Source organism: Populus euphratica, unplaced genomic scaffold, assembly GCF_000495115.2.
Source record: "Populus euphratica unplaced genomic scaffold, PopEup_1.0 scaffold972.1, whole genome shotgun sequence".
In the NCBI taxonomy this organism is placed as follows: domain Eukaryota; kingdom Viridiplantae; phylum Streptophyta; class Magnoliopsida; order Malpighiales; family Salicaceae; genus Populus; species Populus euphratica.
The window spans coordinates 26,957-44,270 of record NW_011500830.1 but is presented as its reverse complement, the minus strand read 5'-3'; the positions used below and the strand labels follow the sequence as shown (position 1 = coordinate 44,270).

Below are 17,314 nucleotides of genomic sequence, written 5' to 3'. Positions count from 1 at the left end.
TGTTTATACTACTTTCATATTTCACACAAATTTATTATGGTGAATCATGAAGATAATAACATGACAAGACAAAGATGCAAAAAGAATTGAATATATGATATGGAAAGACAAAGATTTAACTCGAATATAAACTGAAAAATTATAAAACTAAACTTACTTGAACTAAAAAATGAAATGAAATGAAATGAATCAAAACTAAAAGTTAAAAAAAATTTGGCCCGAACCAGAAAAAAAAAAAACTCTTAACCTGAATTTGTGATCTAGTTGCTTTAGGGTAGAAAAATTATCACAATCTATAATTTTTTTTTATCAAACAACCCTAGATACAAACTGCTAAACTCTAAATATGGAATAATTAAAAACTGAATCAAAGACAACAAAAGCTAAGAAATCTAAAAATAACAAGAAAAAAGAGAGGATATGACCTAGCTTTTTAGGTCTTGTTCTGATACCAATTGATGTAAATCTTGCGATCATATATGGTCACACAACTTACAAGAAAATAAAAAACCAACCCAAGAAAGCTAAATATGAGATTTGAAACCTTGACCTAAAGGTAACCTTGTATCTAAGAATAAAAGGTATTGGAAAAAAAAACTTTAACCTAGAGAAAACCTTTTACCAAAGAATAAGAATACGCATAATACCATGAAGTCAATTAACTTTTGATAAGTCAGTGTATGATCTTTATCCCTGTAAAGAAAGGTTGTTTGCAAAATGAAAAACAAGGAAAATATCATGTTTATTCAAATCATCATCGCTGTTGAAACTTGCAGCCATAAAAGTAATATATAGTCCCCTCTAAATAACCCTAACAGACCTCTTTTGGGTTTCAAACCAATAGGCTCTAACTAACAATCAACTAATATAAGTTTAATACTGAAATAAACCTTAAAACAAGAATAAAATCCAAAGCTAATAATATTCAAAACTATAATAAATAAATAAAATCATAAAATAAAGTCCTTTTGCTATGCATGGTTGGAACCCCCCCTTACTGAACTCCCCCTTTACTTTACTTGTAGGCTTTGCAAAACTTCATGCTCAAAATTAGCTAGGAAACTTTATTTTTAATTATTAGAATTATCCTCTTAAATTCCCCCCCTAGCCTCCTTGATGTTCTAAGAAATTCTATAAAATAATGAACAGAATAATAAAAAAATCTTAAGTCTCCTTGTCAACACATACATTCCATAATGGATATAGAGTCTTTGCAAATTATGAATAATAGTTGTTTCTATAAATATCTCATTGTTTGATATGTAGAATAGGTAAGTAAATAGCTATCACACATTCCAAGAGTATTAAGGAATCCTTGTATTGATTGGAATTCATAATACACAAGGAAATAATGTTTTTTTTTTTAATTTTCACACATTTCTAGAAGATTTTAGTCTTGATTTCAAACATGTTGTTCTCTCTCATCTAGATGAACTAGCAGAACTACCATATATCTAAAAAAGGTATGGATGTATACTTTCTAAAACAATTAGAATCTTATTAAAATTCATTTTATAGCATAAGATATAGTTTAAACATTAGATGAAGGTCCAAATAGATCGATTTGACAAAATTCTTCTAGTAACTTTGACCCTTTAAAATAATATCTTCTTCTAGTAACTTTGACCCTCTAAAATAATATCTTCCTAGGCTCTCATTGATCTGAAAATGTAACCTAATGCAGAAAAACATGTCAAGAAATGCCTATAAAAATTTCAATTTAATTTAATGGTTGAATTTAAAGTTATGTTTGATAGTGTAAAACTAGACAATAAGAAATTTTACGTCTAAATTCAAATCTAACCTTGCTTGGATAGTATTAGTTTCATTAATTAAAAAGTACATTTACAATCAATTATTGCCTTGTTTACAGTAGAGGCACACTAGAGGCTAAGTATATGGCATTTACAGAAGTAGTGAAAGAATCTTTATGGCTTAAAGGTTTGGTTAGTAATCTTACTTTGTCACATAAATTTATTATTACACATTCTAATAGTTGAAGTTATATTCATCTAGCCAAGAACTAGAAGTACTATATAAGAAGCGGACATATTAATGTCAAGTATAACTTAATTCTAAATATTATATCATAGAGAGTTGCATTAGTAAAGAAGATTACTATAACTGAGAAACTTGGAGCATGTTGATGAAACCTATCTTTGCAGTCAAGTTCATGCATTGCTTGAACTTAATTGATTTATGTAATACTTGAGACGTGCTTGGTGGAGGCAACTAAAAAAGATCAAGTTTTTTAAGTTGACTCAATTTAAGCTAATGTGAAAATTTATTGGGTTTGTTTTAAATTATAGATCCAAGTGAAAAGAAATATTTATGTACTTAGTCTATATAAAAGCCCATAATTATTATATTATATAATAATGCTTATTTATGAGTGCTTATATTCTTTACGCTTTGATGGCTAGAGAGATGAGATAAAATTTGAGTTTAGGGTTGCTTTGAAATTTTTGGTGGAAGAGCAATTTTAGTGAATTTCTTTTATTATCTCATCCACAGGGAAGACCTAAACTACCAAATCAAGGAATTTTGTGGGTTCTTTTGCATGATTGATTATACTAGTTTTTTTTTATATATAATTCTACTTCTCAAATGGTTTAAGAGTTCAGCGTTATTTCTACTATGATAATATACTAGATTGGTGGCACATGTGATGCTATAAACCAAATCAAAATAAAAATTTAACCTAAGAACAAATTTAGGAGACAATTATGTTTTTAAAGAAGCAAGAAAAATTTGATAACCATGTTAAATCTTGATTAATTTAATAATACAATAAAAAAATAAAGTAACAACAACAACAAATTAAAAAAATATTGTCACAAGCAAAGTTTGCCTAACACGTGAAACCCATGACCTAGACATGAGACATGTCTAGATTACATATATATCATATGTCCTAGGTTATAAAGTTGGGATAATTTAATAGAAAAGAAAATTGATGATAAATAAAAATAAAACTGGAAAAATTTAAAGACAAATATAGATCAAGATGTTTAATATTACAACATAAATCATTTACCCAATTGTATTTAATGAATTTATTCATTAAAATCATTTTATAACATAAATAGACACACACATAAAATTTATTAAATAAAATAAATAGAAAAATATATTATAATATTTTTAATTTTTTAAAATACATTTAATCTATATAAATATAAAAAAAATAAAAATGAATCATACTAATCTCCTCAAAAATTAAATACACATAATATAATTAAAAAATTAACACCATTTAAAAAAAATGCTAAATAAGCCAAAAAAATCATAGAAAAAGGGTATTAATTAAAACATAAACTTAAGAATCATGTAAAAAGACATATAAAATTGTATTAATTAAAAAAATTAAAAAGAAAAAGAAAAAATGAGGTCAAATGTTGTTGGGCTTAGTAAACTAAGCCAAGCACCTAGTCCTTTAAAAAAGACTCACACGCAGACTTGTAAGGCAGACCCAAGCTTGCAGGCCTTTTACTTTTATTTTTAAGTTAATGGGGCGAATGATATGTCATCCGCCCCGATTTATTTTGGAAAAAAAATAGACAAGGTGTCTTTTGGATTCCTTGATTTTCAAGTCATTTGTACTTGTCTATTTTTTTCACAAAAAAAATTATGGTGGATGACACATCGTCTAGTATATTAACTTAAAAATAAAAATAAAATGCTTGTGCGGTTAGGCCTGTTCTTGCAAGTTTGGGTTCCCATTTTCACCACAATTGTGTTGTTTGGTCAAACATGGTTTATGCTTTTTTCACCCAAAAATCTATTTTGAACCTATTTTGACCTAAAACTTCTATAAAACATCCTAAAAATTATTTGACACAAAAATCAACTGTTTTAGTAATAAAATTGTCGCCAATGACAACTTTCTCTCTTTACTGGAATTCAATGAATCCTTCTTTCTCCTTCCACTGAAAAGAACTGGAAAATAAAAAAATAAAATTTGATATTAAAATTAATTTTTAAAAAAATTAAGAGACAGTCTCTTAAAATTCAAAAAAATAAAGGGCAAAATAAAATTTTAAGATAAATTTGAAAGCCATTACCTATTTTACCTCTTTTTTTACTTTATTTTTTTTTATTTTTAATTCAACCCTTTCTTCCAAAAAAATATATATTTAAGTATTAATTTAAGTTCAAAAAACTAAATCATGCAAAATTAAAATTGACTATAAAATTAAATTTTTTAAAAAAAAATTACCGCTACAATTCACATATGAATAGCATTTATGCTACAGTAAACGGTGGAGCTATCGTAGTAAATAGATAATAATATCAAGGTACATAGAAAAACAGTGCTGTGGAAGGACCCTTCTGTGAATGATGAAACGTACAACTTACATACCCTCCATGTCCTGTATGGTAATTCAATGAATTCAGTAGTATTGATTGGATTTGGTGGAATTGGATTTGAGATTCAGTGGCCAGTCCCTTTTTAACTTTTGGACCGTGATTGAGAGGTACTCACTTAACGTACAGTCGAGATCTGTTTGTCGGCTGGACAAGAGATGTCACCTTAAGCTCTCTCGTATTAATTAATGATCATTAGTATAAGCTCTCTCGTATTAATGAATGATCATTAGCATAAAAAATATGGCGCCAGTCGCCAGATAATTGCGACAACTATTACTGGTGATAAAGAATTCTTGGTTGCATGTGACCATCTCAGCAGGCTAAGCTGTTAATTTTGTTGATTGTTTGGAGTAATGCAAAGCCCTTGTGATCCTCAACAACTATATTATAAAAATATAGATATATAACAGTTTCAGTATTACTCTATCCAATTTTATATAGCTGCATTGCTGGACCTGTCTGAGGCATCTCTGTCACAAAACTTGAATTGCATTGGCTAACGCACTGGGATTTGTTTGGCATGCCTCAAACCACAAATGCGACGAATAATTTGGTTTGTGTGTGTGAGAGAGAGAGAGAAAGAGGGAGAGAGAGAATCTTTAACTCTTCTCAAGTTATATTTATTCCTATCTTCTGCAGTATTTACTGATGGAGAATGTGAAGGCCAAGTCTTTCTCTTCAAGCTTCAGGGGTGAAAGGTTATTGGTGGATAAAGAACTTCTGGCCTTTTCCTAGAAAGTGTTCTTTTTCCTGTTTTGCTTCGTATTCTTCTTAAAAACACAAGCTTTGATCGTCTTCTCAACTCTTGAAAACTCCACTTACAGGTCAGAAGATCATAAGTCTTTAACCTTACATGGCCATCTTTTTTTCTTTTTGCATGAATTATATGGTAGAGAATATTGAAAGGGACGGAGGTAGTAAAATTGTTAACATTTTCATTTCAATCATATTCCTGATGATGCAGTTCTGCTTTGTAAACTTTTGATCTCAAACTAAGAAAAGTTTACTTCTTCCGTCTATATTCTGACTAGCAAGAAGCTATATATACATGTATGTTACTATCTACTCCTAAGACTAATCGCAAAGAATGCTATGTCTCGTTTCGTCCTCTTTCACTCATAAATTTGAAGTAAAAAAAAAAAACTGATTTTGTATATAGATATTGTCAGTTTTATGATCTATGGAGTTTAATCTTGTGGATACACGGAGAAATTGTTTAATTACACCCAGAGATGGTTTGTCACTGCTACCGACATTGCGATTAATCTTGACTCTGTCTTGGATAACACAGAGTAATTGTTTAACATTGCTACTAGTATGAAAGCATGACATACCTTCGAATGGTTTATCCATTGTTTTACTACATATTTCTTGTTCCAAGAGGGACTTCATTTCCATAATCTAAACATACATGCATACGCTTCTCTCGTTTTGAAAATGATTTCATCTCAACTCATCTATTAATGAAAACTCAATTCAAATTCGTTGGATTAGTTATATGGATCCACCTTCTCTATTCATCCTTGCTGTGAGATAAATTTTGTGTATGTTGTTGTGGTCAAATTAGAGGCTAGAGCCACCATATTCTTATTTTTTTTCCGAAAAGCAGTACACTTAAAAAAAAAAAAATGATGTTCCATGAAATGTGCAAATTCAACTGATAACATTTATGGGTAAAATTCATAGTAGGAGCCACTCCTAGGGCAACGGTATCGTCCGTGGTGGTAGATTTTTGTATTCGGAAATTATGATTGTGGCCCAGGAGGGGTGATGGAAGAAAACACAAGCTAGCAAACGGACAAACTATACAACAAGTAGCTGACGTTATAATGATGAATTTATATTTAGTACTATTTGAAAGCACTAATGTCGGCTTCTATCTTTCATCACTTCTTGGTTGTTAAGCAATCTATTATCAATCAAGGAGCTTTAGCTTTAAATTGTTTCTTTCTATCCTCTTTTTGTAGATTCAAGCAGGAACTGCATGACCAAACTGAAAATGTGATGTAAACGCATTTCTGCTTGCAAGTTCTTGGAGAGGAGGCATTGCAGATTCAACTATATAAATATAATTTCTTGAGGAGACAATTGAGCTAAGTCTAACACAGGCTAAAATCATGGGGAAATTTCTCAAGCCCTGCGACAAGGAATACATGAGAATGGCCATGTTAAAACACGAAGAAACATTCAAAGAGCAGGTGCTTTTTCTCCACATGAATATGTCTTCTACTTAATTATATTTTCCTTCCTTGTAAGAGATTTAAGTTTGTGAATAATGTTGCAGATATGTGAACTTCATCGTCTATATCGAATCCAAAAGATAATGATGAGAAACATTGAAAGCAGCAGGCCAGATCAGCAGAGTCGAGAGTTATCGAGCTACGAGAATGGCTTTAGTTTTATTAAGTCTAATCATGCTCGCGACATGCAGCAGAAGTCGATAGGGAGACTTGACTTGGAGTGGCCTTCCGAAGATTGTGTTGCAGAATCAAATGCAGATAGAGTATTAGAGCTAATAGAAGAGAGTGAGATTCAGCTAACATTGGGACCTTCGAGTTATGACAGAAGGAAGAAACCTGAAACACCACTAACTTCAGATTCAGGAACAAGCCTTTCTTCGTCTTCCACTGGATCCAGCCATATAAATAGGACAAGTTCCTTGAAACATCAAAAGACAAGCACCAAAAGAGAAGAATGCTGCGAATTGGGGATTTTTCAAGTTCCTGACATGACCTTAGGGTACCAAAATGAAAGTAAAAAGGGTATTAGGGTTGAAGAACAACTGAGACAGGAGAGACAAAAACAACCCCCTTGGCTTTGCCAGGTTTTGAGTCTGAACATGACTTGAAAAGTATCTATTAAGTCGATTTTAAACTGATTCTTATCGACTAATTCTATCAATTACGTTTGTATTTATCTTTATGCACAGTTCCTACAATGCTGAGTGTCTTGTGTAAAGATGACATTCTTCCCCTGTGGCTTTCAAAACCATTTGCAAGTTACCATCTAAAGATTGACCAGATATTTTTCTCTCTCAGTAAATAGATATAATTATCTGTACCAGTCCAAATATATTATCTAGCAATTAGGCTTTATTCCAAGGCATAAGTATCTCTATTAATTGATGGATTTTACAAAACTCTAATATACCAATGAATCTGTTTGTAGTATGCTTGAAATTAATACTTGCAAATTGCTATCTCTACTTTAATAAATTGATACATCCAAATGTATAGTTTTATATCCATACATAGTATAGTATATTTAATGTTAACAAATTGATTAGATCAAAATTTTTAGACTCGCGAGAATTATTCTCAAGCAATAACAAAATTTATATATTCTTGAAAATCTAATTCCTTCTTCCTCTATTAAAAATATTGATGAAGAAGTTGGGTTGAATATCAATTTTATATTAATGATTATAAGTATATTATATACATGATATTAGTTAGCATATCACCTGAACTTTGAAGAAAAATAAGGATCAAAATAAAATTGAGTTGTTTAGGGTTTTTTTTTTTGCACTTTAACCCCTTCTTTATTTTTTTCTCTAGTTTGATTTTTTATTTTTTTTAAAATAACATCAATGTTTGTTTAATAAAAAAAAGTATTTAAGAAATATGAAATGGATGCGTTAGCATTTGAAATATATTTCTTTAAATTTGATTTTTTAAAATAACATCAACAAAAGAAAAATAATTGCAAATTATAAAACATATGTAAGAATGACCTTAATGCATTGAAAATATTTTTTAATTAATTTTTGGAACATATTTTGAAATTGTGGGTTAAGTTTTGGGTTATGACACAGTATATTTGATTGCCATTTTCGCACCACTTTTGCAGTGTTTCAAAGGGTTAAAGTTGTGTATTTTTGGGTTGAGCATGTAATACACATGCACATAAGGGAAGTAATGTGTTTTTCGGCATTCATGGGAGGCGTGGAAAAGAGAAATAACAGGCCGAATTCCAATTAAAACTATGAAGGATAAGGAAAGAAAACAAACATGCACAAAAAGCCATTTGAAGAAGAAGACCATATACCATAATAAAATCGTACACCAAAACAATGTTGTTTTGGTGCATGCGCTTTTTTTTTTTTTTTTTTTCTTGAGTTCAAAATGCACAGTTTTGATTTAAAATGGAAGTTTCATTTATAACAAAACAATCCCCAATTTTTCCACTTCTTCCAATTTAGTCTTTGATTTTTTTAATTATTTTACTTTTAGTCAAGTTTGACTCTTTTTTTTGTAATTATTTTAATTTCATTCCTCGTTATATTAAAAAGGATTCTTGCATTTGTTTTATCTCTTTCAACTTGATTTTTGGCTTTTAAATTTTCATTATTTAGCTAATTTTAATCATTATATTTCAATTTTTTTTAATTTCATCCCTAATTGTATTATAAATAACTCCTCAACATCTTCATCTTTTCTCCTTCAATTTCTACCATTTTCTCTTTTTTTTTTCCTTCACTATTTCATCCCTAATGCATTTTTTTCAATTTCCCTTTATATATATATTGTAAACACCAATTTAAAACTATAATTTTTTTTTTAAAAAAATAAGGATAAGTAGTATAGATGAAATTTAATTAAGATGTGAAATTGCAATATACATAGCGAGGAAATGCGAGTGAATGATTATGAAAAACAACGTGTAAATAAAATTCTCGTGATTTAAAGTACAACTAAACTAAATTATAAAGAAATGAGAGAGGAGTGATTTTGTCAATGTAAAGAAAATAGTAACCCCTTTCCTTTTTGCACTAAAGCTGACAGCAGAATAGGAAAAGAGGGAGCAGAGTCTTCGTTTTCTCCTTTCATCTTTTCTTGTTCTACCAAAAAAAAGGGTCTAACATGGATTAGGCAAGTTCTAGCTTAGGATAAAGCAAACTACGGGGACCCTAGAGAGAGAAGAAGCCGTTGCCAGTAACATTAGAGAGGGATAAAATTCAGCCAAATTTGGTTAGTGTTATTGTTGATGTTAATGGGAAAGGATGGTATGGGGTTGTGGTGGTTTATAATTTTTTCAGAAATTTCCAAGGGGGAAGCTTATTAAACTGGGTAAAATGGTGTTAATGTTTTGATTTAGCTATAGGGAAAATAAAGTGAATATAAATGCATATAAGTAAATTAGAGTATGAGAAAGAAATGAAATGTTGATGATGAGTATGGAAAAAAGGGGAAATAATAAATATATAATTTTAAATGAATGCTTAATACATAGAAAGGCTTGGTGGGCAAAATGGGAATTAAATATATAATTTTAAATGAATGCTTAATACATAGAAAGGCTTGGTGGGCAAAATGGTAATTGACTTGTTGAAACCTTGGTGTTGACAAGAGGTTTGTTCAAAGTGGAGGTGATCCTCTCTCGAGCACGCGTCTTAGAGGCTCCAGGTGAGGGATTTCCGAATTAATGAAAGACTATTGTCTATGCATAAATTGTTAGTTTCAAAACAGTGAAAGTAGATGTCAAAAGATTCAATTTGACTTCGGGACGGGATAATGAAATTCCAAGATTTGAATTGCGGGCCCTGAAGTTAACGACCATGTAAGCCTCCAGTGGCTATCATATGAGAAATTCCAAGATTTGAATTGTCTTCGAGGTGGGGTAATAGAATTTCAGGATTAATTAAGATAAGGCATGGTTTTTCAATTGCCATAATAAATTGAGAAATATATGATTTATGTTGAATTTTGGTTATAATTATTAAAATGAAATAATGAATGTATGAATAATACAAGATACGCGTTACTGAAAATGAGCCATTCAATATGGTTGTTGAGTTAAGTTGCCATAATAAATTGAGAAATATATGATTTATGTTGAATTTTGGTTATAATTATTAAAATGAAATAATGAATGTATGAATAATACAAGATACGCGTTACTGAAAATGAGCCATTCAATATGGTTGTTCTATAGCATGAGTTAAGGACAATGGATTATAATTCATTGGTATGAGGGAAAGATTATTGGGTTTAGATTCATAAATATATCTAATTTTTTAAGAACGTGTGTTGGGAGTATAATTATAATTGCAAATTATAAATACTGAAATAAAATAATAAATACTCAATTATTATATAATATGAGTGAAATTATTATATGGTATGAGGGAAAGGTTATTGGGTTTAGATTCATAAATATATCTAATTTTTTAAAAATATATGTTGGGAGTATGATTGTAATTGTTTTTCAAATTGAAAATATAAAAAATATATTAATTCAAATTTTTTTTTATTTTTTTTAGAAATGCTTTTCAAACACAATCCCAAATACTCTTTAAATATAAATTGTTAATATTGTAAAATTAACACATCAAAATGATTTGAAAATAAAAAAATATATTAATTCAATTTTTTTTCTAATTTTTTCAGAAATGCTTTTCAAACACAATCCCAAATGCTTTTTAAATATAAATTGTTAATATTATTGGTTTAATGAATTCAGAAATAAATACAAATCAAATCATTAATAAATCTAAAACTAAATTAACAGTATATAGCTAATATTAATCAAGTTATGAAATAATGATAGAGTGAATTTTGAAAAGAATTTTATGACAATCTTTGTTATGATAAATAGGAAGAAACTTGACTGCTTTGTATTAGCTATCATTAGTTAAATTGCGTAAAAAAAACAAATACCTTTCCTTTGTATATGAATTATCTGAATAATTAGAAAAGAAATGAGTGTCTATAAAATCGGATTAAGATAGAGTAATATCATTCTATAATTTGACCACTACTAAAAGGAAGAAGGGTGTATTGTAGTAATCTGATTACAAAGTGACATTTGGCACTGCGAAGCTCTAAATATGTTCAATTGTAGAATAAATATGATAGAAAGGTTAATTACTATAATTTTGTAAAATGAATACATTATATATTCTGTTACTAATTAAAAAAATTTGTATCTCTCTAGAAATAACTATCTATGATTATTTTAGGTGATATTTTAAAAAAATATAATTGTATTTTGTTACATAATTTTAACATTATTCTTTTTATACAGAGAAGCAATGGATTTAAATAAAATGTTTTTATTGTTTAATTTTATATAATTATTATTTAATTTACAAGTCATTAACTCGCTAAATTAATTAATAAATTCTTTTTATTTTTATTAATATAAATATTCAGATATATATCTTGATTAATTTTATTAATTTTAAAATAATCAAATAAATTCTTAATAATTTTAAAATTTATAAAAACTCAACCGGTGATATCCGGTAAGAAACCCAAGCAGCAATAAGTTATTTATCTATTTAGATGTACAACTTACTTTGATATTTGTCAATTTTATATTTCCAGCTCATAAATGAAGCGGCGGTGCATAGCGTATAGAGGAAGTACTAGGTACCGGCTGGCACATGAAAAAAACATGAGCAAACCCAAAACCCAGCAGTAGCAGCGCTCTGATTACCAAACCTGCGCATCACCACCGCTGTCTCCAACGGCGAAGAAAGCAATACCGATAAGATCATCGGGATCTTGAATCGGCGGCGATCCATGTCGAAAGCGCGAGTTTATACCGATGTGAATGTTTTGCGTCCTAAGGAGTATTGGGATTACGAGTCTCTCGCTGTTCAGTGGGGGTAACTAAGTTTTAATCAAACCCTAATCGATTTCTGAATCTCTCCTTTTAGTTGTTTTTTATTAATCTTTTTTTTTTTGAGATTGGTGGACTCATGGGCTTGCGAATTTAAGATATTCTTAGTGCTTGGGACATGAAAAGAATTTATCGGAGGTGTACTGAGCTAAGCAAAATTTTTTTTTTTTTAGGTTTTGGGCATAGTAAATAATCAATTATTATTATTTGGTTAAATTGATTGCAATATTATGTTCCTTTTTTTAATTATTGTTTTTGTTTTTATCTATTTTGGTGGATCTACTAGCTGCGAGAGAGAGGACTCTAAGATATATGTGATGTATTAGAAATGTTGCTGATAGACTAGAACGGTATCCAAATTGCTTGGTTGTCCATATGGATGAGAGCCATTTCTTTTGGTTTGGATAATGCTTTCAAAAGCTATAGCATCCTAGGTACTGAAAGTATGGTTTTCATTGTGTTATTGTTTTCTGGTCATAAAGTTGCTGTCCAAGAATTGGATATATGGTGAAATGAGGAAGATTTTCCTCCTGTAAATGAAAAAAGCGTAAAATCTCATTCAGTTAAGGGGAAGTGATTTTTATTAAGATTGTTCTACTTTGTGAAGTTGGTTTGCTGTATATTCACTAAAAATGGATGCTTCTTTTTTATTTCAAGTATTTCTGAGACTCTAAGCAGGCTTTTATTTGGTAATCACTGAGGACTGGCTTATGTGAAATGATATTATTGATACTAAGTTTCACTGGTTGATGCAGAATTTAAATCTGTAAATGAACAGGGACTCTTAAAGAATGGAAAATGTAGCAATTTTAAAAGCTAAAATGGATTTCGATGAATACTTTCGTACCATTTAGCTCCTTCACTGATTATTCTATATTAAAATTTTGGCTTCCCATTGTTTTACCTGTCTCTAGCCATCTCTTGCAGCTCAGGCTTGATGTTTCATTGTTCTGTAGTAAAATGCCAGATTAGTGGTATCAAGCTTTGTGTTATATAGTAGCCGGCAGATCTATTCATTCCTCTTTTTCTTATTCATATCCTCTAGTGGTAGCTATGGTGTGTTTTCTTTCCTTTATGTTTTAACTTTTCTAGATCTTTCCAGTGATCAAGATGATTATGAGGTTGTTCGGAAAGTTGGAAGGGGAAAGTACAGTGAGGTTTTTGAGGGCATAAATGTCAATAGCAATGAGCGGTGCATTATCAAGATCCTCAAACCTGTTAAGAAAAAGAAGGTGATTGTTAATATCTCTATATCTAACATTTCAGTGCTTTCTTTTTTTTAAAAAAAAAGATAAATGTTTTCCCCTTAAACTTAGCTAGAAATTTGTTTGAGGCATATTGATTACCTTTCTATGATCCTTTTGCAGATTAAAAGGGAAATAAAAATACTTCAGAACCTTTGTGGTGGCCCGAATGTAGTAAAGCTTCTTGACATTGTCAGAGATCAGCACTCAAAAACTCCTAGCCTCATATTTGAATATGTGAACAGTACAGACTTCAAAGTTTTGTACCCCACCTTGACTGATTATGACATACGCTACTACATATATGAGCTTCTCAAGGTATCTTATGCATGAGAATTTTCTCTTCCCCTCTCTCTTTAACCTTTATGTTGATGGGTCAGAAATTTCTGGTTTTGGGGAAGAATTTGTTATGGATGGAATTATGTTGCAAGTCATTCTGCTCAAATAAATATATCTTGAAAATGCAGGCATTAGATTACTGCCACTCACAGGGAATAATGCATAGAGACGTGAAGCCTCACAATGTTATGATAGACCATGAGTTGCGAAAACTTCGCTTGATAGACTGGGGTCTTGCTGAATTTTATCATCCTGGAAAGGAGTATAATGTCCGGGTTGCTTCAAGGTAATGGTTGAAAGCATTATAGATCATCTTAATGACATTCTTCTTCTTTATCTTTTTGTTCATGTTATTTACATTTAGCCCTTGAATATAGGATAAATTGTAGTGGACACCCCTCCTGCGCTTTATTGATGTGCTAAAATATTAAAAACATACTAATAAAGCAATTTAACATTTTTTGTCCGTAACTCAAAATTAGATCTTATGGACTATAAGAATAGGTTCATTGCACTCCGTGGTTGGTTATGTAATGTTCTGTCTAGCCTATACCTTTAATCAGTTGAGTATCTGAAAACTGAGTGGTTCTTAATGATGCATTTTTTGTATCAAATTTATCTAAATTGCTTTCAAACACAAGCTGAGTGAGCTTCTGATAATGCATGTTTCCATGACCCGCAGAGCAGATTGCATGAGTCAGCCATCAAAATATTCCTTTTCCTTTTTCTATGTTTAGATTTGAGGTCAATTCCTTAATTTCCAAGGAGGTGGTGGTTCTTGACATACTGTAATTTTTGTTCCTGGACTTCAAGAATGGAACAGTTTTCTGAAAGGTCCAAGGCAAAAGCAATATCACTTTGACCATTACCTTTTTTAATATAGCTTTGAATGGTGATATTGTTTTGGCTTCATCTTTGAATTAAAGAATAAAATATTTTCCTTGTTTCTCAGATATTTTAAGGGGCCTGAACTGCTTGTTGATTTACAAGGCTATGACTATTCTTTAGACATGTGGAGCCTTGGTTGCATGTTTGCTGGAATGGTGAGAATCTCGCATGTGGAGCCTTCATGTGACTCTTTCTTCTTTATGAGATCTATCATGTGTGATTTGCTGATCCTTCATCATCTTGTGATTTGCTGATTGTTCCTATTCTTGATGCAGATATTTAGGAAGGAGCCATTCTTTTATGGCCATGATAACCATGATCAGCTTGTCAAAGTTGCCAAGGTAGTGCTGATTCAGAGGTTCAGTGAAGTTTTGCGCATGTTATTTAAGCAATAGTTTTATGAAGATTATGAAGAAATGATTTTTCTTAACTAAACTGTTACCACTTGCCCAATGTCTGATTTCGAGTTGATTTCAGGTACTAGGGACTGATGAGCTAAATGCATATCTGAACAAATATCATTTAGAGCTTGATCCTCAACTTGATGCGCTTGTTGGGAGGTTTGTGAATCATGATTTTCTTTTCCATTTTACAAATTAGTTTGCCATTATTAATCAAATGTTTGATTTCCCAATAATGTGACTTTCTTGTCCAATATTATATGGCCATCTATAATTTGTTAGTCAATTTGAATTAATGTGTCATATTTTATACTTCTGCAGGCACAGTAGGAAGCCCTGGTCAAGATTTATTAATCCAGATAATCAGCACCTTGTGTCTCCAGAGGTTAGTCATCTTACATGATTTGTCAAGTAAATTTAAGTTTATTCCACCTATCATTAGTAGCCTTAAACTATTGATGATTCTTTTGAGGTTCTAATATGCAGGCCCTTGATTTTCTTGATAAGCTTCTTCGGTATGATCATCAAGACAGGCTAACTGCTAGAGAAGCAATGGTAATTCCATTTTTGGCTTGTCAGCTAGATTATTATTATTATTTCTTTTGCTTTTTCTTTTTCTTTTTGGAAGTGTGTGGTTCAATAAATGGGCGGGGACATCTTCCATCCAGTCTTTCCCTCAAGCATGTTGAATTACCTGCAATGGGAAGGGAGGGTGTGCAAAAAATGCTTGTGTTAGAAATGTCACTCCAGGCATCTAGACACTAGTTTTTATAATCTGTACAGCATTTTATTCTGCTTCCACTTTGGATGCACATTAATATTTCAATATTGGCTTGAGAAAAGCTCAAACTTGCTATAGTCTTGCAAGTTGCGGTCCATGGGGCTTTCTTTGTGTGTGTGTCGGAGAGTGATAGATCAAACTGGCAATAGGTTTAGTTAACATTCTTTTTGTTCCTTAAACTTAGCTTCTTTGCCTGCTTCCATGGCTAAAATGTGAGTAATGATCCAACTGGCTGGAAGTCTCTGGTTTGGCGTTGTAGTTTCGGGAATTGGTAATGGGACAGTGTAAGCTTTTGAACCTGCTAGCACATACTTGCCTGTAGCCATTTTTGGTTAATATCTGGCTGATACAAAACCTTCCGATTCTTGAAAATGCTAACGTGCATCTAATTTTTTCCCCTGATGTTTTCTATAAAGGCCCACCCATATTTCTCTCAAGTGAGAGCTGCAGAAAGTAGCAGGATGCGGACACAGTAACAGATTACTATGCTAGTATTCACATAGATTCTGTCAGTGGACTGGAGATCTACCCATAAATTTCTCTCAAGTGAGGGCCACAGACAATAGCAGGATGTTGACACTGTAGCAGGTTGCGATGCTGATGTTTGTGTGGAGCGTCAGGCCGTTGCATTTGGGACAATGTATGGTGCTTATGATTATTTGCCCTATTAACATTATGGCAGCCCTCTGTTATTTGCAGGCAGTTAAGAATTGTCTGGGAGAATATAATCGCATCATATTCACTTTGGGTTTTGTTTTTTGCCTCTTTTTTTTCGATGTATTTACCTGCTATGATTTTCACATTCCACCATCTGACATGAATCCCTGTCAATAACCGATGTTTGCGAGGACTGACTGGTGGTGGCACGATTGGCACTTGTATGACCGCCTCTAAGAGGCCAATTTGCATGAATTTTTGTCACCGTGCCGGGATTCCCTGTTTCTGAACAGCCTCTTGCATGATCAAACAATATTTTAATTCGAGACTGGATCAAACCATGTCTCCAGATAACGTTGCCTGGCGTCATTTGCAATTTCACAATTGACTTGCTTGTGCAGCAGGCATTTAAACTTCAAAAGAAATGAGCATCAAGATTTTTTTTTTAATGTTTTAAAAGTATTTTTAAAAATTTGAAATATTGTTAAAAATTAATATTTTTTAATGTTTTTATATTATTTTGATTTGTTGATATCAAAAATAATTTTTAAAAATAAAAAAAAAATATATTTTTGAGTAAAAAATATTTTAAAAAGCAATTGTTATTATATTTCCAAGTAGTTTAATCAAAAATAACAACATGGTTTGTTCTCATGTTAGACCTGTGAAATCTTGAACTCATGTTAGACTTGTGAAATCTTGAACTTGAATAGTCTGTGCTCATGCTAGACATGTTAGACTTGTGAAATCTTGAACTTGAAGCTTTACTTGTGAAACTTGACTCAATTATATTTGAATAATTCAGTTCAGTTTAAAAATGGATGATTTTTTAATTAATTTAATTCTATCGATACTTGATCAAGGACCATCTATTTTTTTGCACATGTCGAGCTAAATATATCTATTAAACTACATTAGACTAACCTAACAAAATAAATTTATATTTTTTTAATTATGGATCGTGATTATCATTTGAGAATTTAAAAATTTTAGTTTAGGTTGTATTT

The 17,314-nt window shown here is 31.0% G+C and overlaps 2 protein-coding genes across 3 annotated transcripts; both read left to right on the top strand.

Moving 5' to 3' along the window:
* Window positions 1–4,891: 4,891 nt before the first annotated feature.
* Window positions 4,892–7,434, top strand: LOC105116515 (uncharacterized). Of its 2 annotated transcripts, XM_011013914.1 has the most exons (3): window positions 4,892–5,195; window positions 6,339–6,569; window positions 6,656–7,434. In XM_011013914.1, exons 2-3 carry the CDS (start codon window positions 6,489–6,491, stop codon window positions 7,217–7,219), a joined length of 645 nt encoding a protein of 214 aa, XP_011012216.1. In that variant the 5' UTR covers window positions 4,892–5,195; window positions 6,339–6,488; the 3' UTR covers window positions 7,220–7,434. The 2 variants fall into 2 exon arrangements, with proteins under 2 accessions (XP_011012216.1, XP_011012215.1); XM_011013913.1 differs by lacking the exon at window positions 4,892–5,195 and having other exon boundaries at window positions 6,060–6,569.
* Window positions 7,435–11,694: 4,260 nt separating this feature from the next.
* LOC105116514 (casein kinase II subunit alpha-2) lies at window positions 11,695–16,418 on the top strand. Its single transcript, XM_011013912.1, has 10 exons — window positions 11,695–11,983; window positions 13,100–13,229; window positions 13,365–13,559; window positions 13,709–13,866; window positions 14,533–14,623; window positions 14,744–14,809; window positions 14,946–15,028; window positions 15,191–15,254; window positions 15,356–15,424; window positions 16,067–16,418. The coding sequence occupies exons 1-10, from the start codon at window positions 11,898–11,900 to the stop codon at window positions 16,124–16,126; spliced, it is 1,002 nt and encodes a 333-aa protein (XP_011012214.1). The 5' UTR covers window positions 11,695–11,897; the 3' UTR covers window positions 16,127–16,418.
* The last annotated feature ends 896 nt before the right edge of the window (window positions 16,419–17,314 follow it).

Bases quoted from the DNA above. Each gene is read 5' to 3' on its own strand.
- LOC105116514 (XM_011013912.1), top strand. From the start codon at position 11,898: ATGTCGAAAGCGCGAGTTTATACCGATGTGAATGTTTTGCGTCCTAAG. The intron at 13,560-13,708 runs GTATCTTATGCA...TTGAAAATGCAG, and splicing joins ACATATATGAGCTTCTCAAG to GCATTAGATTACTGCCACTC. The intron at 13,867-14,532 runs GTAATGGTTGAA...CTTGTTTCTCAG, and splicing joins AATGTCCGGGTTGCTTCAAG to ATATTTTAAGGGGCCTGAAC.
- LOC105116515 (XM_011013914.1), top strand. From the start codon at position 6,489: ATGGGGAAATTTCTCAAGCCCTGCGACAAGGAATACATGAGAATGGCC. The intron at 6,570-6,655 runs GTGCTTTTTCTC...ATAATGTTGCAG, and splicing joins AAGAAACATTCAAAGAGCAG to ATATGTGAACTTCATCGTCT.